At 54.5% G+C, this 26,144-nt stretch overlaps 2 protein-coding genes across 2 annotated transcripts in view; one reads left to right on the top strand and one right to left on the bottom strand.

Moving 5' to 3' along the window:
* The window catches only part of Slc26a11 (solute carrier family 26 member 11), a 17,764-nt gene extending 1,312 nt beyond the window's left edge, over positions 1-16,452 (bottom strand). The window contains 15 exon segments of the mRNA XM_051181682.1: positions 504-637; positions 1,044-1,143; positions 1,395-1,522; positions 2,674-2,814; positions 3,020-3,075; positions 4,223-4,283; positions 7,555-7,605; positions 8,437-8,509; positions 8,856-9,031; positions 10,224-10,366; positions 11,314-11,393; positions 13,251-13,336; positions 14,003-14,195; positions 15,091-15,323; positions 16,412-16,452. Of these exon segments, the coding sequence (XP_051037639.1) occupies positions 504-637; positions 1,044-1,143; positions 1,395-1,522; positions 2,674-2,814; positions 3,020-3,075; positions 4,223-4,283; positions 7,555-7,605; positions 8,437-8,509; positions 8,856-9,031; positions 10,224-10,366; positions 11,314-11,393; positions 13,251-13,336; positions 14,003-14,195; positions 15,091-15,273 (1,605 nt within the window). The 5' untranslated portion in view covers positions 15,274-15,323; positions 16,412-16,452.
* Positions 16,453-16,490: 38 nt separating this feature from the next.
* Positions 16,491-26,099, top strand: Sgsh (N-sulfoglucosamine sulfohydrolase). Its single transcript, XM_051181658.1, has 8 exons — positions 16,491-16,654; positions 19,015-19,175; positions 20,429-20,534; positions 20,735-20,885; positions 21,138-21,294; positions 21,611-21,692; positions 23,663-23,866; positions 24,640-26,099. Exons 1-8 carry the CDS (start codon positions 16,567-16,569, stop codon positions 25,197-25,199), a joined length of 1,509 nt encoding a protein of 502 aa, XP_051037615.1. The 5' UTR covers positions 16,491-16,566; the 3' UTR covers positions 25,200-26,099.
* The last annotated feature ends 45 nt before the right edge of the window (positions 26,100-26,144 follow it).

The raw sequence follows: 26,144 nt of genomic DNA, 5'->3' as shown, positions 1-26,144 counted from the left end.
GAGGATGGTCTCCTCTCTCTTATTTCCACATTGACTCATTAGTCCCTGAGGACGAGGGCTCTGCACATGCGCACGTACAATGGGCGTGGACATGGATGGCCCGGGACCAGATCCCTGGCCTGAAGTTCCCAGCACAGGTGTGGGTTTACACTGACGGCAGGGTCAGTACCTGCCAGGTTACAACCACAGCCAGAGAGGGCTGCACATGGGTTCTTATAATGAAGTCATGGCTCAGAGGTCACTAAGGACTTTAAAATATTTTAAGCTTTGTTTTTGGTTTTTGTCTTTGGCCAGGGTCTTACTCTGTAGCCATGGCTAGCCTTATACTTGAAGCGTGGCCCAGGCTGGCCTTGAACTTGTGTCAACACTCTTGCCTCAGCCGCCTGTGTGCAGGGACTATAGATACATGCAATAACATCTATGCACAGGTGTCACATTAGCCCAGGGCCACGGGGAGGGCTGTGGAACCCCCCCCACCCCATGAGATGGCCTGGATCACCTACCTGCAGGCCTACGAAGGCCAGGGCGACACCCCGCTTCTGGAAATCCTCCAGGAGCTCACCAAGTCCCACAACCACGGTGTAGTCTATGCTGCTAACATGCGTGCACTCCAGGACCGCACAGCGTGGTAGGGATGCTGGGGAGACAGGCCAAGAGTTGCCACAGCACCGGCCAAACACGTGGCTCTACAGTCGTGGCAGGGCTGAAGCCATCAAGAGAGCAACCCCAGGGCTGTCGCCTAGCAAAGGGGCCGGGGTGGAGGCAATGGCTGTCTCAAGAAAGTTACTTCCCTTTAAGGTTCCCCTGAATGTCAACTCCCCAGGCAGAGGCAAGCAGGGCCCTTAATAGGGGGAGTCAGGGGGCTGCTGCCCAGTGGGGGCTGTGGGGGCTGCAGTAGACACTCCTCAGGCACCTGAGGTGGGAAGGCAGGTGAACGCCCCCCTCTCCCCCGAGGCTGCCTGAGGGTGCCTGCCGAGGCTGTGGTGTGTAGACCAATGCAGGAGTGTGTGCTAATTTCTGCTCGTCTTGGCTGGCCCACGTACCGTCCAGTGCCCGGGTCACTATTGCCTCTCGTAGGGCATCGATTGCAGGGAAGTGCAGGCCACTGGCTGGCTGCAGGACAAGAATGTGACCTTCTGACACCTGGGCGGAGGAGGGCAAGAGTAAACCCCAGAGGCGGGTGGGTCAGGATACTCTCCTGGGCTTTGCTATTTGCTCATGGACCCAAGCCTAGCACACGGGATACAGCAGGAGTGGGAGCCCCCAACATCTCACATTCAGGAGAGCTAGAGATTGCTCTCCCTCGGGAGCACCTCGGATGGAAGCTATCTCAGCAACCATAGCAACCAAGGGACCTCCCCCCCCCCCCCGCGCTTTCCCTACTCCGGGCCTACCTGGGTCTTAGGCCTAGCCACAGAGTACAGGAGAATAAGCAAAGACAGCAGGGTGCCGGCCAGGATGCCGTACTGAACCTCCCAGAAGCACAGCAGGAATGTCACAGAGAGTGGCAGCAGATCCAGCCCTAGAAGAAATGTCCATTCGGGGGCACGCCCTCCCAAGTACACTCTCTGAGCCCCTCGGCCCAGTGGCCAGCCACTTAGCATCGCCTGGGGCCAATGGTGGTGGTAAGAGCCCTAAAGCACCCAGAGGAAGATGTGATAGCAAGAATAGAAGCTGTGGGCTGCAGCTCAGACCAAAGGCAGAGGCAGAGAACTGGGTCCCTATCTACCAGGGTGGGGCCCGCCTCGCCTGGTCCCATCCCTGTGAGCAGGTAGGCGTGGGGGGTGGGGGGTGGGGCCCGTCAGAGAACCCCCCCAAAAGGGACTGAAAGAAGGGTGTGTGTGTGTTAAAGTCTGTGTGTGTCTGTGTGTATGCATGTGCATGTGTGTGTCTGTCTCTGTGCATGTGTGTATATGTGTCTGTCTCTGTGTCTGTGTGGATGCATTTCTGTGTGCGTATGTGTCTATTTCTGTCTCTCTGTGTGTGAGTGCATGCCTGTGTGGATGTATGTGTCTGTGTGGGTGAGTGGGCTTGCTCATGTCTGTGTATGTGTCTGTTTCAGTGTGTGCATGTGTATGTGTGTGTGTCTGTGTGTCTATTTCTGCCTCTGTGTATGTGTCTGTGTGTATGTGTGTGTCTGTCTCTGTGTATGTGTCTGTGTATATGTGTGTGTCTGTCTCTATGGATGTGTCTGTGTGTCTTGTGACTTCCCGGACACCCAGAGGATTCTTTGGCTGAAGTGGTTGGTGTCCTGGGTACAAAGTCATGGAATCAGCCTGGGATTCCAACTCTGAACCAGCAACCCAGACATTTCCAGCCTCCAGAGCCCCAGGTCCCTCTGGAAGCATCTAATCTATCTACACATATACAACAACACACTCCAAGGCTCACAGACTAACAATACATCCCAAGGCACTCCTAAAGATGACATGTGGGGACACAGAGGACAACTGACCATGCCACACCTGGTTACTGTGACCAAAGACCAACGCCCAACCGGTCCCCGCGGCTACCCCGGGTGCCGATCCTGTCTCCTAGCTTTTTGTGTGGCCTTTCCTGAGTTTACCACAATGCCCCAAGGACTGCAGGCTGGGAGGGAGATTAGAAGATGCCCTTGGCAGTCAGACACTGCGAGGGGGGCTGCCGGCCTTGAATGCACGCATACATACATACTCTTAACGCGCCAGAGCGTCCTGAGGATCTTGGCATCAAACAGCGGCGCCACAGCCATGATGATGACGGCAGCCAGTGCAGACTTGGGGATGTAGGAGAAGAGCGAGGTCAAGTAGTCCAGAGACAGCAGTACCAGCACACCTGTGTGTGTGGGGTCATCTGGGGGGCTGGCTCCCATCAGCACCCACAAAACGACGCAGCCTAAGCTGAGGTACGGAGGGGTCTGCGTCCAGTGCGCCCACACAGATCTGGCAGGAACGCCCTACGTAGTTAGAGGACCTGCGGGCTCCTTCCCTTCCTCACAGTTCCCACTGCATGGACCCCAGGTAAAGAAGGGGGTGCTCACCAGTCACCAGGCCCCCCGCTGGGGTGCACACCCCAGTCTGGGCATTCACAGCTGTCCTGGAAGACAACAGGAAGAAACCTGTCAATCAATCCCCAGGTGGGGCTGGGATGGGGGGGGGCTGCCTTGCCCTAATACTGGGATGACCTTCCGGTGAGACCTGAGTCGGAAGTGAGGACAGGTGGAGTTGCCATCACGTGGCTGGCTCTCAGCAAAGTGAAGCTGTTAGCACAGCTGCGGGAGCCCATCCTCAACCGCCCAGGTTGTCTTTTTTAGAAACTCCTTTGGCAGTTTTATACAAGTTCATCTTGCCACCATCCCCTCCCCCACTCCTCTCTCTCGAGTCCCCTCCACTTCCTCTGGGCTCCTTTTTCTTCCCCTCCTTATTCATGCCTTGTGTTCTGATGGCCCGAGTTTGATTAGGGCTCCTGGTATGAGCGTGGGTGTGAACTGAAGTTCACCACTGAAGAAAATGACCCCCTGTCCCCTGGCAGCCATTAGCTGCCAATGGCTCTTCAGCCAGGGGTGGGTGGGCCATCTTGCTTTCCCTAACACATACTGTTTATTATTAAGTGTGAAAACACCAGTCAAGAACCCCAATTTCTTTAAGATCTCCCCCCCCCCCTTCTGCCTCCGAATCCTACTGAGGAAATCACAGATCCTCTTCCAGGCATGGGCTTCCCCGTCGCATCTGCCAGACTCTAGGAAAGGCTGCCTCCAAACTCGACTCACCAGAGAGTGAGACCCTCTCTCTCTCGCTCTCTCTCGCTCTCTCTCCCTCCCTCTGACAAAGTCTCTCTGCACACAATCCTGGCTCACTATGCAGACCAGACTGGCCTTGACCTTACTTACAGAGATCTACCTGTCTGTGTCTCCCAAGTGCTGGCACTAAAGGTGTGTGCACTGTGCCAGACTCTCTCCCGATTTCTTTTGGGATTAACTCAGGTACTAGCATGCCTGGACGACTTGGATGGGACAAGGACTTCTACCACTAAATGCAGGCCAGGGATGCTAGGAGCTGTCCTGAAGGGCAGGTGTAACCTTCCTTGCTATGATGGTCACAGCTTTCTAAAGGTCTTTAGACTGCCTGGCAAGCTAATGGGGGGGAAAGGACAGTCAAATGTGGTTAAGGGTGTGGCAGGGGGAAAGGGGTCTTTGGTGCCAGCTGACCCTAAATGCACAGAGAAGAAAGACTTGGCCACTCACCGCCCAAAGCTGCCAGTGACTGGGTAAGCTGAGACGAGGGAGCCCAGCACATTGGTGAGGCCTGGGGAGAGAACAAGAATTTACCAAGAGGAGCAGGAACATCATCAGACAGAAGGAAAAAAGGGCGGGGGGGAGGGCGGGGGCAAATGCAGAACTACACTGGGCAAAGATGGAGGGAAGGACTTTTTTCTTAGTTTTCCGAGACAGGATTAGCCCTGGCTGTCCTGGAACTCACTCTGTAAGCCTAGGTTGGGCTCAGACTCACAAAGATCCACCTGCCTCTGCCTCCTGAAGGCTGGGATTAAAGGCATGAACCACCAAAACTGGACTGGTTTTTGCTTTTTAAAAAAGATTTATTTATTTTTATGTGCATTGATTGTTTTTGTATTTTTGCCTGCATGTATGTCTCTGCCAAGGTGTTGTGAGCTGCTATGTGGTGTTGGGAATTGAACCCAGATCCTCTGGAAGAGCAGTTGGTGCTCTTAACCGCTGAGCTGTCTCTCCAGCCCCTGGTTTTTGCTTTTTTGAGACAAGGTCTCATGTAGTCCAGGCTGGCTATGAACTTGATATGCTGAGGATGACCCTGAACCTGTTTGCCTTCTGTCTCTACTTCCTGAGTGCTGAGATCCCATCTGGTCTGGGTCTAAAGTAGATCTGGCTCAGGCTTTGCCATGCGAGGCCTCAGGACACCTTAGAGACAGTATCAGTAACCATAGGGACAACATCCATCTGAACACCTGAGACCTGGCTGCTGTGAATGCCAAGTCAAGCTGAGGGACCAAAGGCCACAGCCGGCAAGGTGCCTTCCGATGTGATACTCCAGACCATATGAAATCCAGGACCATAGCCTTGCTGGACCCAGGAAGTGAGATCTCGGCCCACACTTACCACACTCTGCCTACCCAACATCCATCCCACCCAGGAACCTTTACAGTGATCTATACCAGCCACTACAGGTTCAAGGCCAGCTCGTAGAACTTCCCTGGCGATAAATGTAAGAAAGCCAGTTGCCATCTCCAATGTCAGGTGTAACGGGTCCTGCTCAGACATGGAGTGTGGACAGCTGACCAGTGGCCACACCACTGAAGAAAAATGACTCCCTGTCCCCAACAGTCATGAGCTGCCAACAACTCCTCAGTCAAGGGGTGGGCTACCTTAAAATACCAACCAGAAACCCTGATCCATTTAAGATCTCCCCTCTTCTGTTCCTACAGAAGACCCAGGGCCATCAGAAGGCTTGGTAGAGTCACAGAAGAACAGGCCCAGAGATTAGGGATTGCTTAAGTACCAGCCTTTCTGGGCCCAGGCCCAGGCCCCGGAGGGTAAGGGGCGAGGGCAGCAGAAGGCTGGGTAGAGGCTGCACGGTGTTGTGGGAGATTTGCTCACTCACACTGACTGCTAATAAAGTTAAACATTGGCAAAGAGCTTGCAGTAATTTTTTTTGAGAAAGATTAGCAACAAATATCTCAAAAACAAGAGACCAGTTTTTAAAAAAAAGCAGTCGGATCTTTCCTCACATTGTACAAAGGAACAGCAATTTGTGGAGACCCCACAGTCTATACCGGTGCAAATAAATCCAGAAAGGCAGGATATGGGGGGGGGGGAATGGCTCAAAGCCATTAAGATTCCATTAAAAAGTTAGAATTCTACTCTATTTTTATGGAATTATTGGATTTTCCAGAACCTCTACACTGTGTAAAGATGTGATTGGTTTAATCAAGAGCTGAACGGCTAATAGCTGGGCAGTAAAGAATAGGCTGGACTTCCAGGCAGAGAGAAGAACTCAGGATGAATCTAGGCACTTGAGAGACGCCAGCAAGACTCCACAGAAGTCAGACATGTGATACAGAGGAGAGGTAGCCAAGCCACATAGCAGAACATGGACTAATAGAAACAGGTTAGTTTAAGTTAGAAGAGCTAGTTGGGAAACAGCCTAAGCTAAGGCCGAGCTCTCACAATTGGTAATAGGTCTCCATGGCGTCGTGAGCTGGTGGCCCAAAGGGTTAGTTGGACAGTGACTACAGGCTGCACAGGATCACACCGACTCCAGGTGGTGTTGGGTTGGGGACAAGCCTGTGTTGGAGTCAATAGAGATGATTCCTTGTGCTTGGGTACCCTGCAGGGTTCACACAGGCTGCTGCTATGCATATGCAGAAGACTGCACAGTCTACTACAGAGCCAGGGAGCAGACATCGCCTTCAGCAACCTCATCCTGACCACCCTTCAGCCATGCATATTTATATCTGGCCGACACTCGGGGCTCCATGGCCATCAGGACAGTCCTCTGCTGTTACCAACTTGTAATTTATCTGTCTGTCTATTATTTGTTGGTAGTGGGGGTCAAAAGGCTACATCTACCTATCTACCATCTGCTTGTCTGTCTATCTACCATTTCTTGGTAGTGGGGGTTGAAGGGCCACACTTACCCCTCACAATGCCAGGGACCTAACCCAAAGTTTCACAACACGCTAAGGCAGGGCTCCACCTGCTTGAGGCAGGTGACCCCACCTCAATGGGCCCCATTCATTCATTCATTCATTCAGTGAGGAATGGTCTCAAGTCAAACCCTGGGATTAGGTTGTTGGGTGTTGCGCACTCTCCTAGAGAAAGAGCCCAGGTAGTTTCCAGGCTCACATGGGCATTCACAAGGATGAGAGGAGCAGGCAGGAAATCCCAGGTCTCACAGCATATCATAAACAGTTCCGTTATCAAATTCAGGATTCCCAGTGTGGGCTGAAGCAAAACGGCTCAGTGGCTAAGAGCTGCTCTGCAGAGTCCCGCACGGTGGCTCACAGCTGTTTGTAACACCAGATCCAGGGACCGGTGCCTCCTTACACACACACATATACACACACACACACAGACTCACACGCACACACACACACACACATGCGCACACTCCCAACAAACAGAAATGGATAACTCTTCAAACAAAAAGACTTTTTTTCTTAACACATCAGGACATATGAGTGTGTAGGGACAAAGGAAGTGAGACTAAGCCTCACAGTCCCCAGCTGCCCACCTGAGCCCTCACTGATGCACATTACCTGGCTTTCCTGCAGGGAAAGGCATTCGGAGATGCACCTGTGAGACCACCTGACTGCACCCTCTAGCTCCCCCTCCTCCCCCGCACAGGACAAGGCTCTAGCTTGTAGCTGGGCACAGCAGGGGCTCGACCAGCAGAGAAACAGACCAAGGGGAGGGATTGCATGGAACTGACTGGAAACCTGAGGATAGGTCAAGCTGAGGTTTCAAAGGCCTCTCCGCCCACAAACATCACACCTGATGCAATCGGACAGGCACAGGGGCACTGGGACCAGAAGGGGTCTTACCGATGGCCATCAGCTCCTGGTTGGCATCGATGCGGTAGTTATTCTGAGAAGCTAAAGAGAAAGGGAATAGAATCGGTGTCACTGATGTACAAGAACCAAATTATGGGTGGTGTCCAGGTGCATGGACAAGTTTACACACATAAAGCATACACAAACTGAACATGCTTGATCTAAACTAAGACATGCTAACAGCACTTGCTGCTCTCACAGAAGACTGTACCACACGGCGGCTCACAACCATCTGTACCTCTAGTTCAAGGGCCCAAGCGCCCTCTTCTGGCCTCCACAGGTACAGCACACATATACATATGGGCACTCATACACAGAAACAAAATAAATTTGGAGGGGGCGGTTGAGACAGGATATTACTGTGTCACCCTAGCTGGCCTGTAACTCCCTATAAACACCAGGCTGGCCTCGAACTCGCAAAGATCCACCAGGCTCTGCCTCCTGAGTGCTGGGACTAAAGGTGTGCGCCACCAATGCTCCCGGACCAGCAAATAAATCTGTCCATTACTCCCTGCCTCAATTCATTTTAAAACATGAGCATGTATTACTTGTATTAAAATTCTAATTTTAGGGGCTGGAGAGATGGCTCAAAGAGCACTGGCTGCTCTTCCAGAGGTCCTGAGTTCAGTTCCCAGCACCCACATGGTGGCTCACAACCATCTGTTAGGATATCTGATACCCTCTTCTGGTCTGCAAGGATACATTCAGACAGAACACTGTATAAATAACGAAATAAATCTTTAAGAAAATTAGAATAGGCAAACACGCCAGGAAACAGGAACCTGGAGTGAGCCTGTGTGTGTGTGTGTGTGTGTGTGTGTGTGTGTGTGTGTGTGTGTGTGTGAGGGAAGTTATAGGCAGTTGGTATCTCACCAAAGGATTTGGCCACGGCGATGCTCTCCAAGAGGCCCACCAGAGGTACCACAGCCAGTCCAGTCCCCATGTTCTAGAGGAGAGAGGGACAGTGGCAATGAGTAATCGCCCTGTGCTCAGGGAGGCTCTTTCCAAGCAGGGGTCCGCCACTGCAGGAAGCTCCTTCTTGGTGGGTAGCGGAGGCAAACGTGGCCCAAGCGGCATCAGTGTGGATTTATACTGGAGAGGAAATACCTGCTCATGGTGAAAGAGAGACAATAAGAACAGCCGGGCAAATGCGTCCTTTCCCGGTGTCCAAAAGAGGAAGGGATTCTAGGCAGAAAGACTTGTGTGCTATCTGATCTCTCCTCCACTTTCCTGAGACACGCCATCTTGAGGACCTCAGGCCCAGTCACGCTGTGGGTCCTGCCTCTGCTTACCTGCACCATCTCAGGGAATGAGATGGTCTTATTGTCTGTGGTCACCGAGAAGGGTGGGGCCCGCACAGGAGGAAGTCCCTCAGCTATCTTTCCAGTCAGGACGAAAGGATGGTGTCCTGTCACCTCGAAGGAGTACGCAATCAGGGCCGCAAAGGAGACCACCAAGGCGTTGCGAGCTGGGACAGAAGTGGGGGAGGCTGGTGAGACACAGCCAGTCTTCTTTGCTTTTGAAGACTTATTTATTATTTTATATGTGTGAGTGTTTTTGTCTGCGTGCATATGTGCGCACCATGTGCGTGCCCGGTGCCCGAGGAGGTCAGAAGAGATCAGGAGATCGATCCCCCAGAACTATAGTTATAGTTCTGAACCGCCACATAGATGCTGGGGCTTGAACACGGATCTCTGCAAGGCCAGCCAGTGCTCATCACCACTGAGCCATCTCTCCAGCCCCAAGACACAGTCTCAATGAGAAGAGGCACACATCTCAGTCGGGGGCATTACCCTTCCACAACCCCCGCCGCAGCCAGGAAGCCTTGGCATGAATAAATGTGACCATGAGCAGACGTGCATGAGAAACAACAACAACAAAAAACCCAACCTTATATATTCACGCACCTAGCGTCAGCCCTTTACAACACGAGACAGCCTATAGATAGGAAAATCAACTGCTGCCTGACGTCTATACTCCTCTCTCAAGAACTAACCAGTAGGGAGGGAACTGATGAGAAGATAGTGGTCTGCAGAGATGGCGCAGTGGGCAAAGGCACTTGCCACCAAGTCTGAGGATCGGAGGTCGATCTCTGGGACCCGCGTGGTCAAACCCCCACATGCACTGCCACACCCAACTCTTTTGCTACTGAGTTTTTCTTTTTTGAAACAGGGTTTCTCTACGTAGCCTTGGCTGTCCTGGAACTCGCTCTGTAGACGAGGCTGGACTCAAAACTCAGAGATCTGCCTGTCTCTGCCTCCCAAGTTAGGATTAAAGCCACTACACCCAGCTGCTACTGTTTTTTTTTTTTTCCTTATTTTTCCTTATTTCCTTAATTCACTGTGATCAGAAGATCTACCTTATTGACTTAAAACTATTTACATTTAGGCAGGCGTTGGTGTTGCACGCAGGCGGAACTCTGTGAGTTCCAGGACAGCCAGGGCTGTTACACAGAGAAACCCTGTCTTAAAAAACAAACCACAACACTTCAGTGACAACTGTAATAATGATGGCTAATGTCCCTGGCGGGGCAAAACCATCTATGTCTGAAAACTACCTACAGCCGTGTGTCCTCAGCTCAGCTGTGGGTTCGAAGCGCCTATGCCCTCGGTGCGACCTCTGCGGAGCCGGCTCCTCTGCCAGCCAGCAGGTCCCCTCACCTGTGGTGACAGTCCACACCAGCCCATGGCTGAACTTCACAACAAGGGGCGTCCCAGGGTGGGGAGGAGGCATGTGTTCCCGCAGCAGCTTCAGCACAAGCAGCAACACCATACAGGACAGCCCCAGGACAGCATCACCCACCCTGCCGAGAGACAGCCAGTCAGCGTCTGGCTCAGCAGCACCGCGACTTGCCGGCTGTTATGGCCGCTCTTTCCTCTTACTGAGATGAGGTCTCTCTATCCAGCTGGAGCAGCCCTTGAACTTGTAATCCTCCCGCAACAGCATTCTGAATGCCAGGACCACAGACTCTCCGTGGTGTGCGTGGTTGCTTCCGCTACAAGTCTCTCCCTGCCCTTTCCACCATCTCCTGAATAACTTACATCTCTATCCTCTTTCAGAACTTCTCTGACCTCTGAAGGACACGTCCCTCTGAGGGCCGGGAGGAGAGAGGCCCCTCATCATCATGGTAACTGGATTATTGGTCCAGTTTTCAGTCACATGTCCTCCAGCCTGTAGCTGCTTAGAGGTCCGGGCTTGGGATCGCATGGTCAGTGACGCTTGTTACAGCGCGGTCTGTGACGGTCTGACTGGCCAAGCGCCCTCCCTGCCTCCACCAGGGCACACGGTTAGCACCCGGCCACTGGCTTCAGGCCCTATGGAGCAGCCCTCAGCTTGGGTGGCTCCCCAAATAATTACTGGCATAAGGGGCAGGCCATTCGTCCTGGTTTGCACTGGGCTGCTGGGAAAGGCATCCAACCCTGAAGGAAAGGCCGGCCCGCTGTGGATGACCCAGCTCTCTCCAAGACTCCCTGGCCCTGGCCACCGCCCATCTCTCTGTTTGCATCAACTCTGGGTGCTGTCTGGGTTCTCTGCCTCGCTGAGGGCTTTGGGGGCGAGACACTAACAAAGGAGGTTCTACGGAGGCTGTCCACGCTGCTAGCTAAAATGCTGCCCGATCTGGACTGGCCGGGGTGTCTGTGTGCATGTCTAACCTGGGAAGCACTGCTCCCAAGGGCCCTGTGAGAAAGAGCAAATGTCACCTGGATGGGTCCGGGGTGGGGGTCAGAAAGGACAAAAGCCGACAGGTACCTGGTCTCCCTGATGTGCAGGAGGGTGTGGTACACTTGGAGGAAGAAGTACCGGGGAATGTTCTGCAATCCCAACAGGTTCTGCTCAAACATAGGAGCCATGAGACCAGTGCCCGCCAGCCATCTGCTCACACTAGCCCCATCAGAAGCTCCCGATGTCCCCTGCTGGACCCTAATCCCCAGGGCCATGCTGCCTCAGGAATCCCACGAAATTAACAGCTGATCCATCACTCAGGGCCACAAGGCAGGAGGAGAGTGGAGTTATCTTAGTAAAGACACCCCAAAGCAAGGAAATCAGCTCTACAGCTCTGTGTGTGTGGTCAGGAGTCCAGGGCTCCTCTAGACACAAACAGACACTGGTTCAAAGTCATGCCCATCACTCCTAGCACCGCCCCAAACACGCAGAAGGAAAAGTCACACCCATCACAATGCTACACATGGCCCGGCAGGGCTCCAAGGGAGCTGGGTGGTAACTGCCTTCAGGAAAGGGGGCCAAACTCCCTGGTCCTATACTTCATCACTTGAGGTCCAGTAAGGGCTGTGACAAGCCGTGTCAGCCCAACGCCTGCTGCAAACACTCAAGCGTGGGAACTCTGGGACATGTCCCAGGCATGTCAGAACGCTGCAGACCATGGCTTTTTGTTTGTTTGGTCGGTTGGGGTTTTTTATTGTTTGTTTGTTTGCTTGTTTACCGGGACAGGGTTTCTCTGTGTAACAACTCTGGCTGTCCTGAGGCTAGCTCTGTAGACCAGGGTGGACTCAAACTTCCTGCCTCTGCCTCCCAACTGCTGGGACTAAAGGCCTGCGTCACCACCAAGCAGCAGTATGTCGTGCTTTTAAAATCCGGTGGGCAGCCAGGACTGCAAAACAGAGACGGGCCCCACTGCTGGCATTATGATCACAAAGAGACCATTCCATTCTCGTGAGGGAAGGGAAAGAGCAAAGCATACTTATGTACTAAAATCGAATTACGTTGCTTTCCAAACAAAGGCGGCCCTCGCAGAGAAGACCCTGGCACACCCTGACCAGTGTGCACACACCTCCTTGCCACACTGGCCTACGCCTTGCTAAACTGTTAGCTTCTCTTAAAGTGGACACAGTGACAAGCCTGTAGTCTAGAGGTCTTGGGGGGGGGGGAGTAGATGCATGAAAGCGTGAGCTAGTGCCTAGCAGTCAGTGTGGGGGGGAAAAAAAAGAAGAAAAAAATAAAAAAAAATGAATGAAGAAAAAGCAAAGGTCAGCCTCCCCGCACACTTACCCATTTACCCATATCCCCACCCTGGATTTCTCAGCCCTCCCCAGAGAGGTGGAGCAGTCCCTGGCCCCGTGGAGTTGTGGGGGTGACACAGGGTCATGAGCCTGGGGTGCAGCCCTGAGTATGCCGTGAGGGGCCCAAGTTGCCAAGTGCAGGACAGAGTCCAGTTCCGGTTTGCTCGTGCCTGCTGGGTGCACACTTTATGCCAGCACCCAGTCCCATGCCCGCGGGCTGGCGGTGGACCGAGGAAACTCTGTTACCCTTTCGTAACTGAAGAACATGAATTTTAGTACTTTTTGTAGAAAATTAAAAAAGAAGGCTCCAAAGTGACACAGTGAATTCGTGTCTCCAAACAAACAAAGACAAGTCTGGTGCATTAAAAAAAAAAAAAAAAAAAAAAAAAAAAATGGTAAAGAAACATGGAGAGCAGAGAGGTCACAGGCAAAGCCATGCATTGCGGTCAGATCTGGGAGATGGCTGCTGGAGCCTGACGGCTGGCTGGCAACCACAAGTCTCCTAATGTGATTGTCAAGACTGCACCCGGGGAGCCCATCAGGCACGGGGTACAGATGGGATAACCCCAGGAACACAGCAGGCAGCCCCAGACTACCCGCCTGAAACCCACCATCACTCTACACCTCCCCAGGAGACAGGGGCAGAGTTCAGACGGACACCGGGCCTACCTTGATCTGTCCAAAGCCAATGGTGATGGTGGCAGCTGAAGTGAATCCTTTAATGACAGGGCAGGAGATGAAGTCCAGCAGGAACCCTGTGGCCAAGGGGGTTAAGGACTGGGACACTTGATCCACTGAGCTTCAGGAGAAGGGTAGGTGTGGGCAGGGAGAGATGGCCCAGCAGGACTGGGGGTCAGATTCTACAGCTAAAGATCACCAGTGACATGCCGCTGCAGACGCTTTTTCCCTAAAGATTTTTGTTTTTAATTTCTGTGTATGGCCGGGTGGTGGTGGCGCACGCCTCTAACCCCAGCACTCGGGGGGCAGAGGCAGGTGGATCTCTGGGATCAAGGCCTGCCTGGTTAGCAGAGTGAGTTGCAGGACAGCCAGGGCTACACAGAAAAACCCTGCCTTGAAAATAATCCCCTCCCCCAAAATAATGGGTTTTATGGCCTAAAAGCAACCCTGAAGGTTTTAAATGAAAGGGTAAAAACAACAGTTCTGGAAGACATGGGCAGAACCTGTCTCATTAGATAGCAAAGGATCACCAGGCTGTAACACTACACCATTCCTGGCATTCCCGGAGAACCCTAAACACCTCATTCCATTGAAGACAAGTGTTCTGTTCTGGCCCCTGTGCAGAATACAGTAGAGTTGGAGGCTACCCCGGCATCCCTGTATACAGTGATGCAAAGAGGACTTGGTACCCCAGGAAAAGCAGCCATGAAGCCACTCCCCACAACAGAAAAGCAGGGTCTTACCCAAACGCAGGAACCCCATGGCCAGCTGGATACACCCGGACAGGAAGGCGAGCAGCACGGCGTAGGCGGGCTCATGGAAAGTGTAGAAAGACACCAGGAGGGACATGATAGCCGTGGGGCCCAGAGTCACGTCCCGGGAGGTGCCCAGCAAGAGATACAGGAAGCATCCCATGAAGGAAGAGTAGAGGCCATACTGTTGGGGAAGAACTTCAGTCAACACCAGCAGGTCCAGGCTGGTCACCGTGCACCGGTGGCTGTCATCAACCCAGCATACATCAGAGGATGCACCTCTCTCCTCCCATTTAACTACCAAAGGTGGGGGGGAGGGGGCGTCTGCTGGAAGCTCAGGTCTGTGTGCTTATAACTGTGAGTCCGAGAAGTGTTTGCTTTTATTATTTATGTTCTTGTTTTCATTTATTTGCTTATTTATTTATTTTTGGTTTGGTTTTTCCAGACAGGGTTTCTCTGTGTAGCATTGGCTGTCCTGGAACTCCCTTCATAGACCAGACTGGTCTTGAACCCAGAGACATATATGTTTGCGTACTGGGATTAAAAGGTGGGCGCCACCACCTCCAGGCTTTATTTTTTAATTCTATGTTCGTGAGTGTTCTGACTGCAATTATATATGCGTACCAGTAGTGTTGGAGCCCCTGTAGCTAGAGTGACAAGTGACTGTTATTAGCTGCACCTTGTAGACCTGGGAACTGAACTCAGGGCCTCTGCAAGAGCAGCGAATGTTCTTAACTGCTGAGTCATCTCTCCGCCCCAAGTATTTTAAATCTGCGGTCTTGTGATTCAGTCTGTGGCCTCATACCCTCAATCATCTTTGCCTCAGCTTCCAAGTGCTGGGGTCTCTGGACACAAGCCACCCTAAGTCAACGATGCAGGCCCCAGGTGGAAAGCCTAGGCGCCGAAGCCGAAAGGCAGTCACATGTTAGGTCTTAACGGTTAAGAGATTAGGCAGAGAGGCCAGCGGGGTAGGACCCGAGAAAGTGTCAATGTTACTGCCTGTGGACAGACACTGAGGAACAAGGTAGGGTCAGGCTGTGGAGAGGGGACAGCTGGCAGAGACAGGTCAGCTGTGTCACCTGGGGCGGGAGCCCAGCTACTTCTGCATAGGCCAGGGCCTGGGGAATGACTGTGAGTCCCACGGAGAGCCCCGCGATGAAGTCCATCCTCAGCCACTGCAGAGAGTAGACAGGCAGCCAGGCCAGGATGGGCAGCCTCCTCTGCAGGGCCCCACGGGAGCAGCCACAGGTGTCTGGTGCCATGTCCAGGCTGGGGCACACCTTTCGAGAAGGAGGAAGTCCCTGGAGAGGGGCTGGGCATGGGTGACACAGAGCAGTGATCAGGGGCTGGGCTTGCAAGGAGGTGGCAATGTCCTATAGCAACCCCCTCCCAAGGCCTCGGGAAGAGAGAGCCTGCCTTGTGGAGGGGAGGCTGAGCCAGGTGGCAACTTCACCAAACTATGATGAACGGGAAAAGAAAAGCCAGTGTCCTGTGCACAGGAGCCTGGACCCCCTCTCCCCACTCCCCTGGCCACTGCCCTTGAATCCCACAGTCTCCAACCCTGGGTGTCTCTGCATTGGCAACTCCTCCCAGCAAAACCTGGCGAACCAGCTCCTCGTGGAAGGCCAAAAGACTACAATTTAGGCTCTTTCTTTTGCACCCTCCCCAGGGAACCTGACGGTACCAGCCCAGGGAAAAGCAGGTCCTGCAGACTCAGGCCTCCTCTGGCTGGCAGAGTGTGTGGTAGGTGGCCTGGAGGCCCCAGGGTGCTAAGATTTACAAGAGTGTACCACACCTCCGTGGAGGGCCACCACCCCGGGAAGGGCTCCACCCACCACTGAGGACAGCAGTGGAGGAATGGAGGACGATTTACCCAGCACCACCTGTGGCATGCATAGCCTGAGGGGTCCTGGGGATTTCCAAAGGCCAACTGTGTGAGTGTAGCATCCGCTAAGTCTCTGTGTCTGTGTCTGACTCTCTCTCTCTCTCTCTCTCTCTCTCACACACACACACACACACACACACACACACTCACACACACACACACACACACACACACACACACACACACACTGTCCCAAGACCATAGCTGCTTCCCCACTACTGGTCCACGAGCTATTCTGGACAAAGTCCACTCCTCCCACCCCGACGCCGCTGGTAGCGCGGGACCCCGGGATCCAGTGGGGATCACAAGCAAATCTGAGAACCCGGAGCAGGGCTGAGAACCCGGAGCAGGGCCGAGCGCGGCGGGATTCCGGTGGGACAGGGTAGGGCGGGGGAGGGTCCCCGGAGTAGGGCGGACCCGGGGACCCAGCGCTGGCCCCGCGTGCACAGCTCCTGGGTGACCCCAGCCCACGCGGGCACGCACGTCCTCGCTCCACTCCACGGACCCAGACTCACCCACCGGACGCTGGGGCCCTGGGTCTCCCGAAGTGGCCCGAGCTGAGTCCGCAGGAATCTCAGGGACAGAGTGAGCAGGGCGTGGGCGGGGCCTGGCGCGCACGTGACCGTGGGGAGGGACCGAGCCGGAAGCGCTTACCCAAGCGGGCGCCGCCATGCACACCCGGGGACGGTCCTGCTGCGCCGTGCTGTTGGTCCTGGGAGTCTGCTGCGTGCATTCGCGCAATGTGCTGCTGATTGTCGGTGAGTGCTGCCGTCCCTGCACGGCCGGCCACGGCCACCGGCTGCTGCCCCAGAAGCGGCCACCCGGCTCCTCCCGTCCTGTGGCCCGTGCTGACTCCTGCCCCGCTGCCATCCCTCATGCTGCCGGACTGACACCAAGTGCGTCAGGCCCTCCCGCTTCTGCCCTGCCCAGTTTGGTCCTGCACTCCCACGTTTGTAGTCCGAGTAACCAGAGAAATCCCGTGGGCCTTGCAGAGTCAGGGGGTTCACAGACCCGAGAAACTTCCAAAAGAGGGATTGGAGCCCGAGTCCCTGAGTCCTTGCAGGCTGTCCCAGCTCAGCTCCGTGTCCCGTTCCCCCGCCCCCTCCCCACCTCCACTGGCCCAAAGGTGCAGTCCTCCAAGTCACACCCAAACTTCCTCAGCCCCTCTTAGAAACCCAGACTCCTCCAGCATTCACGAGACTTCCTATTTGGGTGATCAGTGCCTGACTAGTGAGGTCTGGCCTGGGGCCAGGTCCACACGCTCTGATAAAACTCTGTGGTGTCTGGGCAGGCTTGTTGGGTAATTGTAACACAAACAGTACTGCGTCAGCAGAGCTACCCATCCATCTCCACGGGGCACTAAAGAAGATCTGCCCAGGGTGTTCACACACCAGTTTGTGTAGCTCCGGAGGTTAGGTCCTGTCTCAGCTTGGACAGCTATAACAAAACCCCACAGGCTTGGGTGGGACTGGGGAGATGGCTCAGTGGTGAAGATGACTGACTGCTCTTCCAGAGGTCTCAGATTCAAGATCCAGCACCCACATGGTGGCTCACAGCTGTCTACAAGTCCAGTTCTGAGGCAGCCCACACCTCTTTTTGGTGTCTGTGGGCACATGTGTGTGCATCGGGCAAAATATCCACAAAGCATAAAATAAACAGAGAGAGAGAGGATACAGGTCAGGGTTTTGACAAATGTCTGGAGAGACTCGGACCAGAGCCAGCACCCCAGCCCGCTTCTGGCGAGGCCTTCCTGACTTTCAGATGGCAAGCATCTCATGCCCTAACGTGACAGAAAAGTGTCTCAGCCCTGGTGGGCTGGCCCACACCCTCATGCTCTCCTTTAACTCTTAAAGATAATGACAGCATGAACTGCTGAGACTTCTGTGGGCAGACGCGCAGGGTTCCTTCCTGGCCTGCAGCAGAAGGCGCACCAAACACCTGTCCTCACGTACTCAGCCGCCATTCATTCATGCCCAGCCGGCCCTCGGGATGCGGGTGGTAGCTGGACTGGAGGCCGCCCACCTCAGTTCAAGGATCGTGTTGCCTCAGAGGCAGATAGGTGACATGCTGCCCCTGGGTTCCCACCGGCCACTTCTGGGGAGCCCCTGATGTCCTCTGCTGTAGGACCTGGGTGACCTGTCCTCACCTCCCCTGCCCGGCGGAGGCTGTGGGCACTGCATGTCTCCTCTCTAGGCTTCAGGAGCCTCCTGGAGGGCAGGAAACGGTCTGCAGGACTGAGGTCCTGGGGAAGAGGACTGTCTCGGTGAGAGCAGAGGTGTGGTGAGCTCACATCTGTGGTGAGCTCACATCTGTGGTGAGCTCACATCTGTGGTGTGCTTACATCTGTGGTGAGCTCACATCTGTGGTGTGCTCACATCTGTGGTGAGCTCACATCTGTGGTGAGCTCACATCTGTGGTGTGCTCACATCTGTGGTGAGCTCACATCTGTGGTGAGCTCACATCTGTGGTGAGCTCACATCTGTGGTGAGCTCACTTCTGTGGTGAGCTCACATCTGTGGTGAGCTCACATCTGTGGTGAGCTCACATCTGTGGTGAGCTCACATCTGTGGTGAGCTCACATCTGTGGTGAGCTCACTTCTGTGGTGAGCTCACATCTGTGATGTGCTCACATCTGTGGTGAGCTCACATCTGTGATGTGCTCACATTTGTGGTGAGCTCACATCTGTGGTGAGCTCACATCATGTGTCCTCAGGTGTGTCCTGGCTGGCTGTCACCTTGTGAGGTGTCTGCAGAGCCCAAGGGCAGCTCAGTATCCTGCAGTGGTTACATCAGGCCATCGCCTACTGACGTGGCAGCGTGGACACCCAGTGTGTTGGGGTGGGTGTCCTGCTCCCCACACTAGCCTGCCTGTTAACACTCCCACCGAGTGCTGTGAATTGGGTTCCATGCAAGCCATGGTGTCATCTCTCTCTGCTGGCTCAGGGATCTTGCCTGCCTGTGTGTTCTCTGCTCTCTCACAAGCTCGTAGCCTCAGAATCCCTCCGGCGTCCGGCGTCCTGCCTTCCGGGAGCATCTTGCTCTCCCGACGGTACCCTGAGTCCCCTGACACGACCCCTCCTGACCCCAGCCAACATGCCCTCTGCTCTGTGTTCCTCAGCGGATGACGGAGGCTTTGAAAGCGGTGCGTACAACAACAGTGCCATCGCCACCCCTCACCTGGATGCCCTGGCCCGCCGCAGCCTCATCTTCCGCAACGCCTTCAGCTCTGTCAGCAGCTGCTCTCCCAGCCGTGCCAGCCTCCTCACGGGCCTGCCCCAGGTGAGAGTGGCCGTGGGGTGGAGGGAGGGAGGTGTGGGGAGGCGGCTGCAGGCCCCGGCCTCTGCCCCGGGAAACCCCTCTCTCCCCGAGGGGCTGCCTGGTTGTTTCTCTTCCATCCTTAGGGGCTCAGCAGACCAGGGCTCAGCCTCACCACCCATCAGCTCAGGTAGCTCTGCTGCCCTGCGGCCCTGAGCAGATCATGTCCCTCTCTGAGCCTCAGTGTCCCCAGCTGGGACGTGGAGGGCACAGTGAGGTGTCACGCACAGGTCATCGTGGGGGATGACCTAGCATGGCGTTGTGGGTATGGATGGTGCTTAGCCCAGAGCCTGCATACATGCTGCTCAGCTTTGTGGTAGGTTAGGCGCTCCCGCGTGACATTAGGGCGCTTCCCTTGTTTGTTGTTGTGTGGTAAAGTACATAAAATGTGAAATTTGCCATCTTGACAGTTTTCCAGCGCATGGTCAGTGGCGTGAAGCACGACCACATGACGGCCGACGGCCGCCTTCTAGAACTTGCTCCGATCAGTCCTCACTGCATACTGGGTGTCCCGTCCCTGCCGGACCCCCACCCCACTGTCCCTGAGTCTGATGACTCCAGGGCCCTCCTGCGAGTGGACTCTCCGCTGCTTCTGTGACTGACTGTGACACTGAGCTTAGTTAGCATCCCCGAAGACCCTGCTCCTTGTAACCCTTGTCAGAACTTAATTCTTTCTCAGGGCCTTTGTGTTAAACGCCTTTGATCCAGCACTCGGGAGGCAGAGGCAGGAGGGTCTCTGAATTCGTGGCCAGCCTGGTCTACACAGCGAGTTCCAGGACAGCCAGGGCTACAAACAGGGACACTGCCATCAATTCACATTTCTGTCCTGACGTTTTAAATTACGTTTTTAAATTCATCTTGTGTGAGCGAGTGGAGTGGAACACACCACGAACATCACGGCCAGTTTCTAGAGGCCAGAGCCAGCTTGTGGGAGTGGGTTCCCTCCTCCCACGATGTGAGTCTCGGGGATCAAACTCACTAGGCTTGTCTACCTGTGCCGTCGTGCACAACCCCCAACCTTTTCCAGACAGACTTGCCTCAAACTCAGTGAGCAGCTGGGGCACACCCCCCTTGGTTCCTTTCCTCCCTGCTGGTGTCCCCTGTCACAGGAGGGGCAAGACCAGGGTGGAGCTCCTCTCGGGTCAGCACCCCGAGGCTCCTGGGATGAGCTGTGGGGTATGGAGCCCAGTCTTACGGCACCTGATCTCTGTCTGCAGCACCAGAATGGCATGTACGGGCTGCACCAGGATATGCATCACTTCAACTCCTTCGACAAGGTGCAGAGCCTACCGCTGCTGCTCAGCCAGGCACGCGTGCGCACGGGTGAGGCGTGGGCCTGAGGACAGAATGCAGGTGCAAGGCCGCTATGTGACCCTCCCTGGCCTCTTAGAGCGGGATGTCCAGGGCTCTGGGTCACCCTTAGAGCAGGCCAGAGACTGCAAACTGCCCGTCCACAGCAGCCGCACTTTCGGGGCTTGGGCAGAGGGGACACTGGACAGGCGCCCTCCCTTGTTCTCCCTCAGGCATCATCGGGAAGAAGCACGTGGGTCCGGAGACGGTGTACCCCTTTGACTTTGCGTTCACGGAGGAGAACGGCTCTGTGCTGCAGGTGGGACGGAACATCACTAGAATTAAGGAGCTGGTCCACAAATTTCTGCAGACTCAGGATGACAGGTATGGAGGGCTCTGTCCTGTCACCCTCTGGGGAGGCCGGAGCTCTCAGCAGTGGACGTGGGCTGCCACCCCAGGGTCCGCAGTTGGCTGTGGCAGGGGCAGAGGAGGAAAGCCTTCTAAATACCCACAAGAGGGGGAGCAGGGAGACGGGCCACCTGCAGGCAGAAGTGTGGCTGCCTAGGAATTGGGGCTCTTAGGGTCAAGACAGTGGCCTGGCCTTGACCGCCACACTGACCCGTGTCCCACATTCAGGCCCTTCTTCCTCTATGTGGCTTTCCACGACCCCCACCGCTGCGGACACTCCCAACCTCAGTACGGACCCTTCTGTGAGAAGTTTGGCAATGGGAAGAGTGGCATGGGACGAATTCCAGACTGGACACCCCAGACCTACGACCCTCAGGATGTGATGGTAGGAGGGGCCCTTGCTTCCAAGACACAACCCATCCTCCCCAAATCCAAGGCCCGCCCTCCTTCAAGCGTGCAGCCCATGCCCCAATGATGGGCCATATGCATATAAGGAGACTCGATGGGCTCCAGGTCCTTCTGTGCGGGTGCAGAGAACCTTGGACCCCAGAGAGGAAGCAGTGTATATGCGTGTAATAAAGCTGGCTTTGACTGGTCCATTCATGGCAGAGTCGGGGGTGGGTGGGGGCACCGCACCCTGTGTTCTACCCCGTCAAAAATGTCCCCGTCCCCCATCCAGTCTCAGATGCTTTCCTCCTCAGGTGCCTTACTTTGTCCCAGACACACCGGCAGCCCGGGCAGACCTAGCCGCCCAGTACACCACCATCGGACGGATGGACCAAGGTGAGTCCCAATGGCCAGGCTGTCTCTCTCATCCCAAGCCCTGTGCTCAACACGAGTGTGTCCCAGCAGCAACTAGTGTGAGCCAGGGTTGGTGCTGAAGGCGTGAGCCTTAGCTTCTGGGGCGGGGGCTTCTGTACCCTTGGCTTGTGGCCATGTCACTGCAGGTCCCAGCCCCAGTCACACAGGGTGCTTAGCTATGTTGTGTGGGTGTTTTGCCTTCACGTATGTAATTGTGTCACATGCATTCAGTGCCCTCAGAGGCCAAAAAAGGGCGTCAGATTCTCTGGGATGGAGCTACAGATGATTATGAGCCTCCCTGTGGGTACTGGGAGTCAAACCGGGGTCCTGCGGAAGGGCAGCCAGTGCTCTAACCACTGAGCAACCTCTCCAGCCTCATGCCTTCATTTTATTACTTAACATTTCCTTTATTTTTCATGTGTGTATGCATGTGTGTGTGCGCATGTGTGTTTTCACATGCTTATAGGTATATAAATGTGCGTGTGTTCTCATCTGTATATGGCTGTTTAAATGTGTGTCTGTGTTTTCAAGTGTATGGTGTGTAAATGTGTGTGTGTTCACATGTGTATAGTGTATAAATGTGTCTGTTTTCACATGTGTGTGGTCTAAAATGTGTGTTTTCATGTGTGTACAGGTGTATAAATATATCTCTTTTCACATGTGTATGATGTGTAAATATGTGTGTGTTCCATGTGTATGGTGTGTAAATGTGTGTGTTCACATGTGTATGGTGTGTGTAAATATGTGTGTGTTTATGGTGTGTAAATGTGTCTGTTTTCACATGTGTATAGTGTGTGTGTTCCCAAGTGTGTGGTATGTAATTGTGTGTGTGTTCCCATGTGTATGGTGTGTAAATGTGTGTGTTCACATGTGCATGGTATGTATAAATGTGTATGTTCACATATGTGTGGTGTGTGTTCACATGTGTATGGTGGGTAAATGTGTGTTCACATGTGTACAGTGTGTGTAAATGTGTGTGTTCACATATGTGTGGTATGTGTGTTCACGTGTGTACGGTGTGTAAATGTGTGTGTTCACATGCGTATGGTGTGTAAATGTGTGTGTTCACATGTGTGTGGTGTGTAAAGTGTGTTCACATGTGTGTGGTGTGTAAAGTGTGTTCACATGTGTGTGGTGTGTAAATGTGCATGTGTTCACATGTGTATGGTGTGTGTTCCATGTGTATGGTGTGTAAATGTGCATGTGTTCACATGTGTATGGTGTGTAAATGTATGTGTTCACATGCGTATGGTGTGTAAATGTGTGTGTTCACATGCGTATGGTGTGTAAAGTGTGTGTTCACATGTGTATGGTATGTGTAAATGTGTGTACATGTGGAGGCCTGTGGCTGATGTTGGGAAGTGCCTGCATTCTTGGTTTCCCCTTACTACTGGGACTGAGTTTGTCAGGCAAACTAAGAGCTTGCTGACTCTGGGGCTCCCATTTCTGCCGTCTGTGGCTGGGACCCAGCCAGCCTCTCACTCACCTGGCTTCTGAAAAGGACCTGCCTGGGGACCTGATGATAATGTCCCCCTGCGATCCTTAGCTTCCATCTGGCCACATTCAGGTTCCTGCTGACGTCATGGGTGGGGATTCCAGCCTTGCAGGGGATAGTCCTGGGGTCCTATCCCCTCTGACTTTGTTGGAAGAGTCCTAAGATGGGTGTCCTATCTCCAGGCTCCTCCCCAAGCTGTCTCTCTGAGCTCCTCAGGACAGACACAAGATTCTAAAACAAGAAGCCAGCTTGGGGCAGTAGCAGCTGCCTAGTGTGACAGCACTTCTAAGGGATGAGATGTCCCTGGAAGCCATGTGACCTGCTCAACTACAGGAGCTGTGTGGTGTTGGGCAGAGGCCAGCTTGTAGAAAGGACAAAAGGGGGTCTCGGGGCCAGAAAGTACCCAGGGGTGAACCGACATATGGACGTGAGCCTTCCCTCTCCTTCCCCTGCTCAGGGGTGGGGCTGGTGCTCCAGGAGCTGCGAGGTGCAGGCATACTGAATGACACCCTCATCATCTTCACATCGGACAATGGCATCCCCTTCCCCAGTGGCAGGACCAACTTATACTGGCCTGGTATAGCCGAGCCCTTGTTGGTGTCATCCCCAGAGCACCCACAACGTTGGGGCCAGGTCAGCGAGGCCTACGTGAGCCTTCTAGGTATGGCTGTCTGTCTGTCTGTCTGTCTGTCATGGGAGGGGACATGTGAAGCCAACCTCCAGTGGGACTGCCATGGGTCAGATGCTGGAGTGCTCCCATGACCTAGGTAGAGCTCCTCCGGCTGGGCCGGGACAAGATGGCCTCCTCGATTACATGATGAGATGCAGTCACCTGGGAGGCCTGTTCCTGTCATGTCATGAACCCTGAGTGACTGGTGGGGTCCCAGGTGGTACTGGTAGACTGTGGGTTCCCCACTGGAGAGCCAGTGTGACATCTGCCTTTTTCTCAGGATCCAGAGCCTCTCGTGAGTCAGCTCCGAGGGTCTGGTTATCCAGCCCCACTCCGTGAATGAGCAAACATGACCGGCAGAAGCTTCCTGTGCCCAGCCCTTTGCTTGGGAGAGCCTCTGTGTTACTCTCAGGGGTTATGAGATAGGCTCCCTCCAGCTCACCTCTCCATGTGGCCCAAACCACGAGTGAGGGAACCATGTGACCAGCCCAGAGTGTATACATAAGCACTCCCTACCCAGGGTCCTTCTGGTCCTTAGGATTGTAGACGGTCCCTAAACCTCAACAAGCCAGGGCGTTTGGTCGCACATTAAGGGCTCCACGGGCCGAGGTGACCAATGATGAGAGGCGCAGCCCAAAGTAGCCCCTCCCCACTGGTGATCTGATCCTACAGGGTGCCCGTGGATTTCCAGAGAGGCTCAGGCTCACCCTCCCGAGGGGCTCCCTGTCCCTCAGGGACCCCTGCTAAGGCCTATCCCTTTGCAGACCTCACCCCCACGGTCCTGGACTGGTTCTCCATCCCATACCCCAGCTATGCCATCTTTGGCTCAAAGAAGATCCAGCTCACAGGCCGATCCCTGCTGCCAGCGCTGGAGGCAGAGCCCCTGTGGGCCACGGTCTTCAGCAGCCAGAGCCACCACGAGGTCACCATGTCCTACCCCATGCGTGCCGTACACCACCAGAACTTCCGCCTCATTCACAACCTCAGCTTCAAGATGCCGTTTCCCATCGACCAAGATTTCTATGTGTCGCCGACCTTCCAGGACCTCCTGAACCGAACCACAGCCGGCCAGCCCACGGGCTGGTACAAGGATCTCCACCATTACTACTACCGGGAATGCTGGGAACTCTACGATGTCAGCCGGGACCCTCGAGAGACACAGAACCTGGCCGCTGACCCACAATTCTCGCAAGTACTGGAGGCGCTGAAATCCCAGCTTGCCAAGTGGCAGTGGGAGACGCATGACCCCTGGGTGTGCGCCCCTGACGGGGTCCTGGAGGAAAAGCTCACCCCACAGTGCCGACCCCTTCACAATGAGCTCTAACAGACACCAAGGGAGAGGAAATGGAGGCGGGGTCAACAGTCCCACGCTCCACCCACCCATCTGAGGAGGGCCCCTCTACAGTGTGGGATGCCCCTCCTGCCTCCCGGGCAAGGACATTCGGGTGGGCGGGGACTGCCCCATGTCACCTTGCCAGGAACACTGCTGCATGAACTGACCCAGGAGTTCTCAGGGAAACATGGGCAGGGCAGGGCAGAACCCCAAGTTTGACCTGCAGATGGAGGGGTGAGGTCTGGGGGTTTGAGGCCCTCTGGTTTTTGGAACCCATGGGTGTTGTTAAGCCCGCCATTCTGAGAGGGGCCCAGGGCTTCTGCGCCACGTGGGCAGTGGGCGGGCCACACTGACTACTTTAACCAGCCTTGGTGTGGAGGAAGCCTTTGGGGGTCCTGGGCTTGCTTTTGCCTTCATTCTACCCTTGTTATGTACACACCAAAAAATCTCCCTGGTTCTCAGAGGTGATGGGTTTGATCCCGTGTCTTTCTGGGCTCAGCTTGTCCTGTCTGAGCATGAGCTTCCTTCTTGCCCTTCATTCTCTGTGAGTGACACGGAGCTTCTGGCACCAGCCTTTCCCTTCCTCCACTTGCACAGCCTGGAAACCGAGAAGGAGAGGGTCCGTCCCTACCGCCCACTATCAACCCCATCCTGGGAGGCAGGGAGAGCCATGGGCCCCAGCATTGGGAAAGCTTTGAGTTCTTTGTTTTGTTTTGAGACAAGGTTTCTCTGTAGCTTTGGAGCCTGTCCTGGAACTCGCTCTGAGGCCAGGCTGGCTTCGAACTCACAGAGGTTCACCTGTCTCTGCCTCCTGAGTGCCCGGCATATCGGGAAAGCTTTGTACATTAGTACACAGAACTTCATAGTAGCATACTAGATTTTAGGCACTGAGACTCAAACACCCTGTCAAAATAATTCATTTATGGCTAGGTGGCA

The sequence above is a fragment of the Phodopus roborovskii genome, unplaced genomic scaffold (genome assembly GCF_943737965.1).
Source record: "Phodopus roborovskii unplaced genomic scaffold, PHOROB, whole genome shotgun sequence".
Lineage (NCBI taxonomy): Eukaryota > Metazoa > Chordata > Mammalia > Rodentia > Cricetidae > Phodopus > Phodopus roborovskii.
Note: the sequence above shows the minus strand (reverse complement) of the source record. Positions and strands in the feature narration are given on the sequence as shown.

Bases quoted from the DNA above. Each gene is read 5' to 3' on its own strand.
- Sgsh (XM_051181658.1), top strand. From the start codon at position 16,567: ATGCACACCCGGGGACGGTCCTGCTGCGCCGTGCTGTTGGTCCTGGGA. The intron at 16,655-19,014 runs GTGAGTGCTGCC...TGTGTTCCTCAG, and splicing joins CAATGTGCTGCTGATTGTCG to CGGATGACGGAGGCTTTGAA. The intron at 21,693-23,662 runs GTGAGTCCCAAT...TCCCCTGCTCAG, and splicing joins CATCGGACGGATGGACCAAG to GGGTGGGGCTGGTGCTCCAG.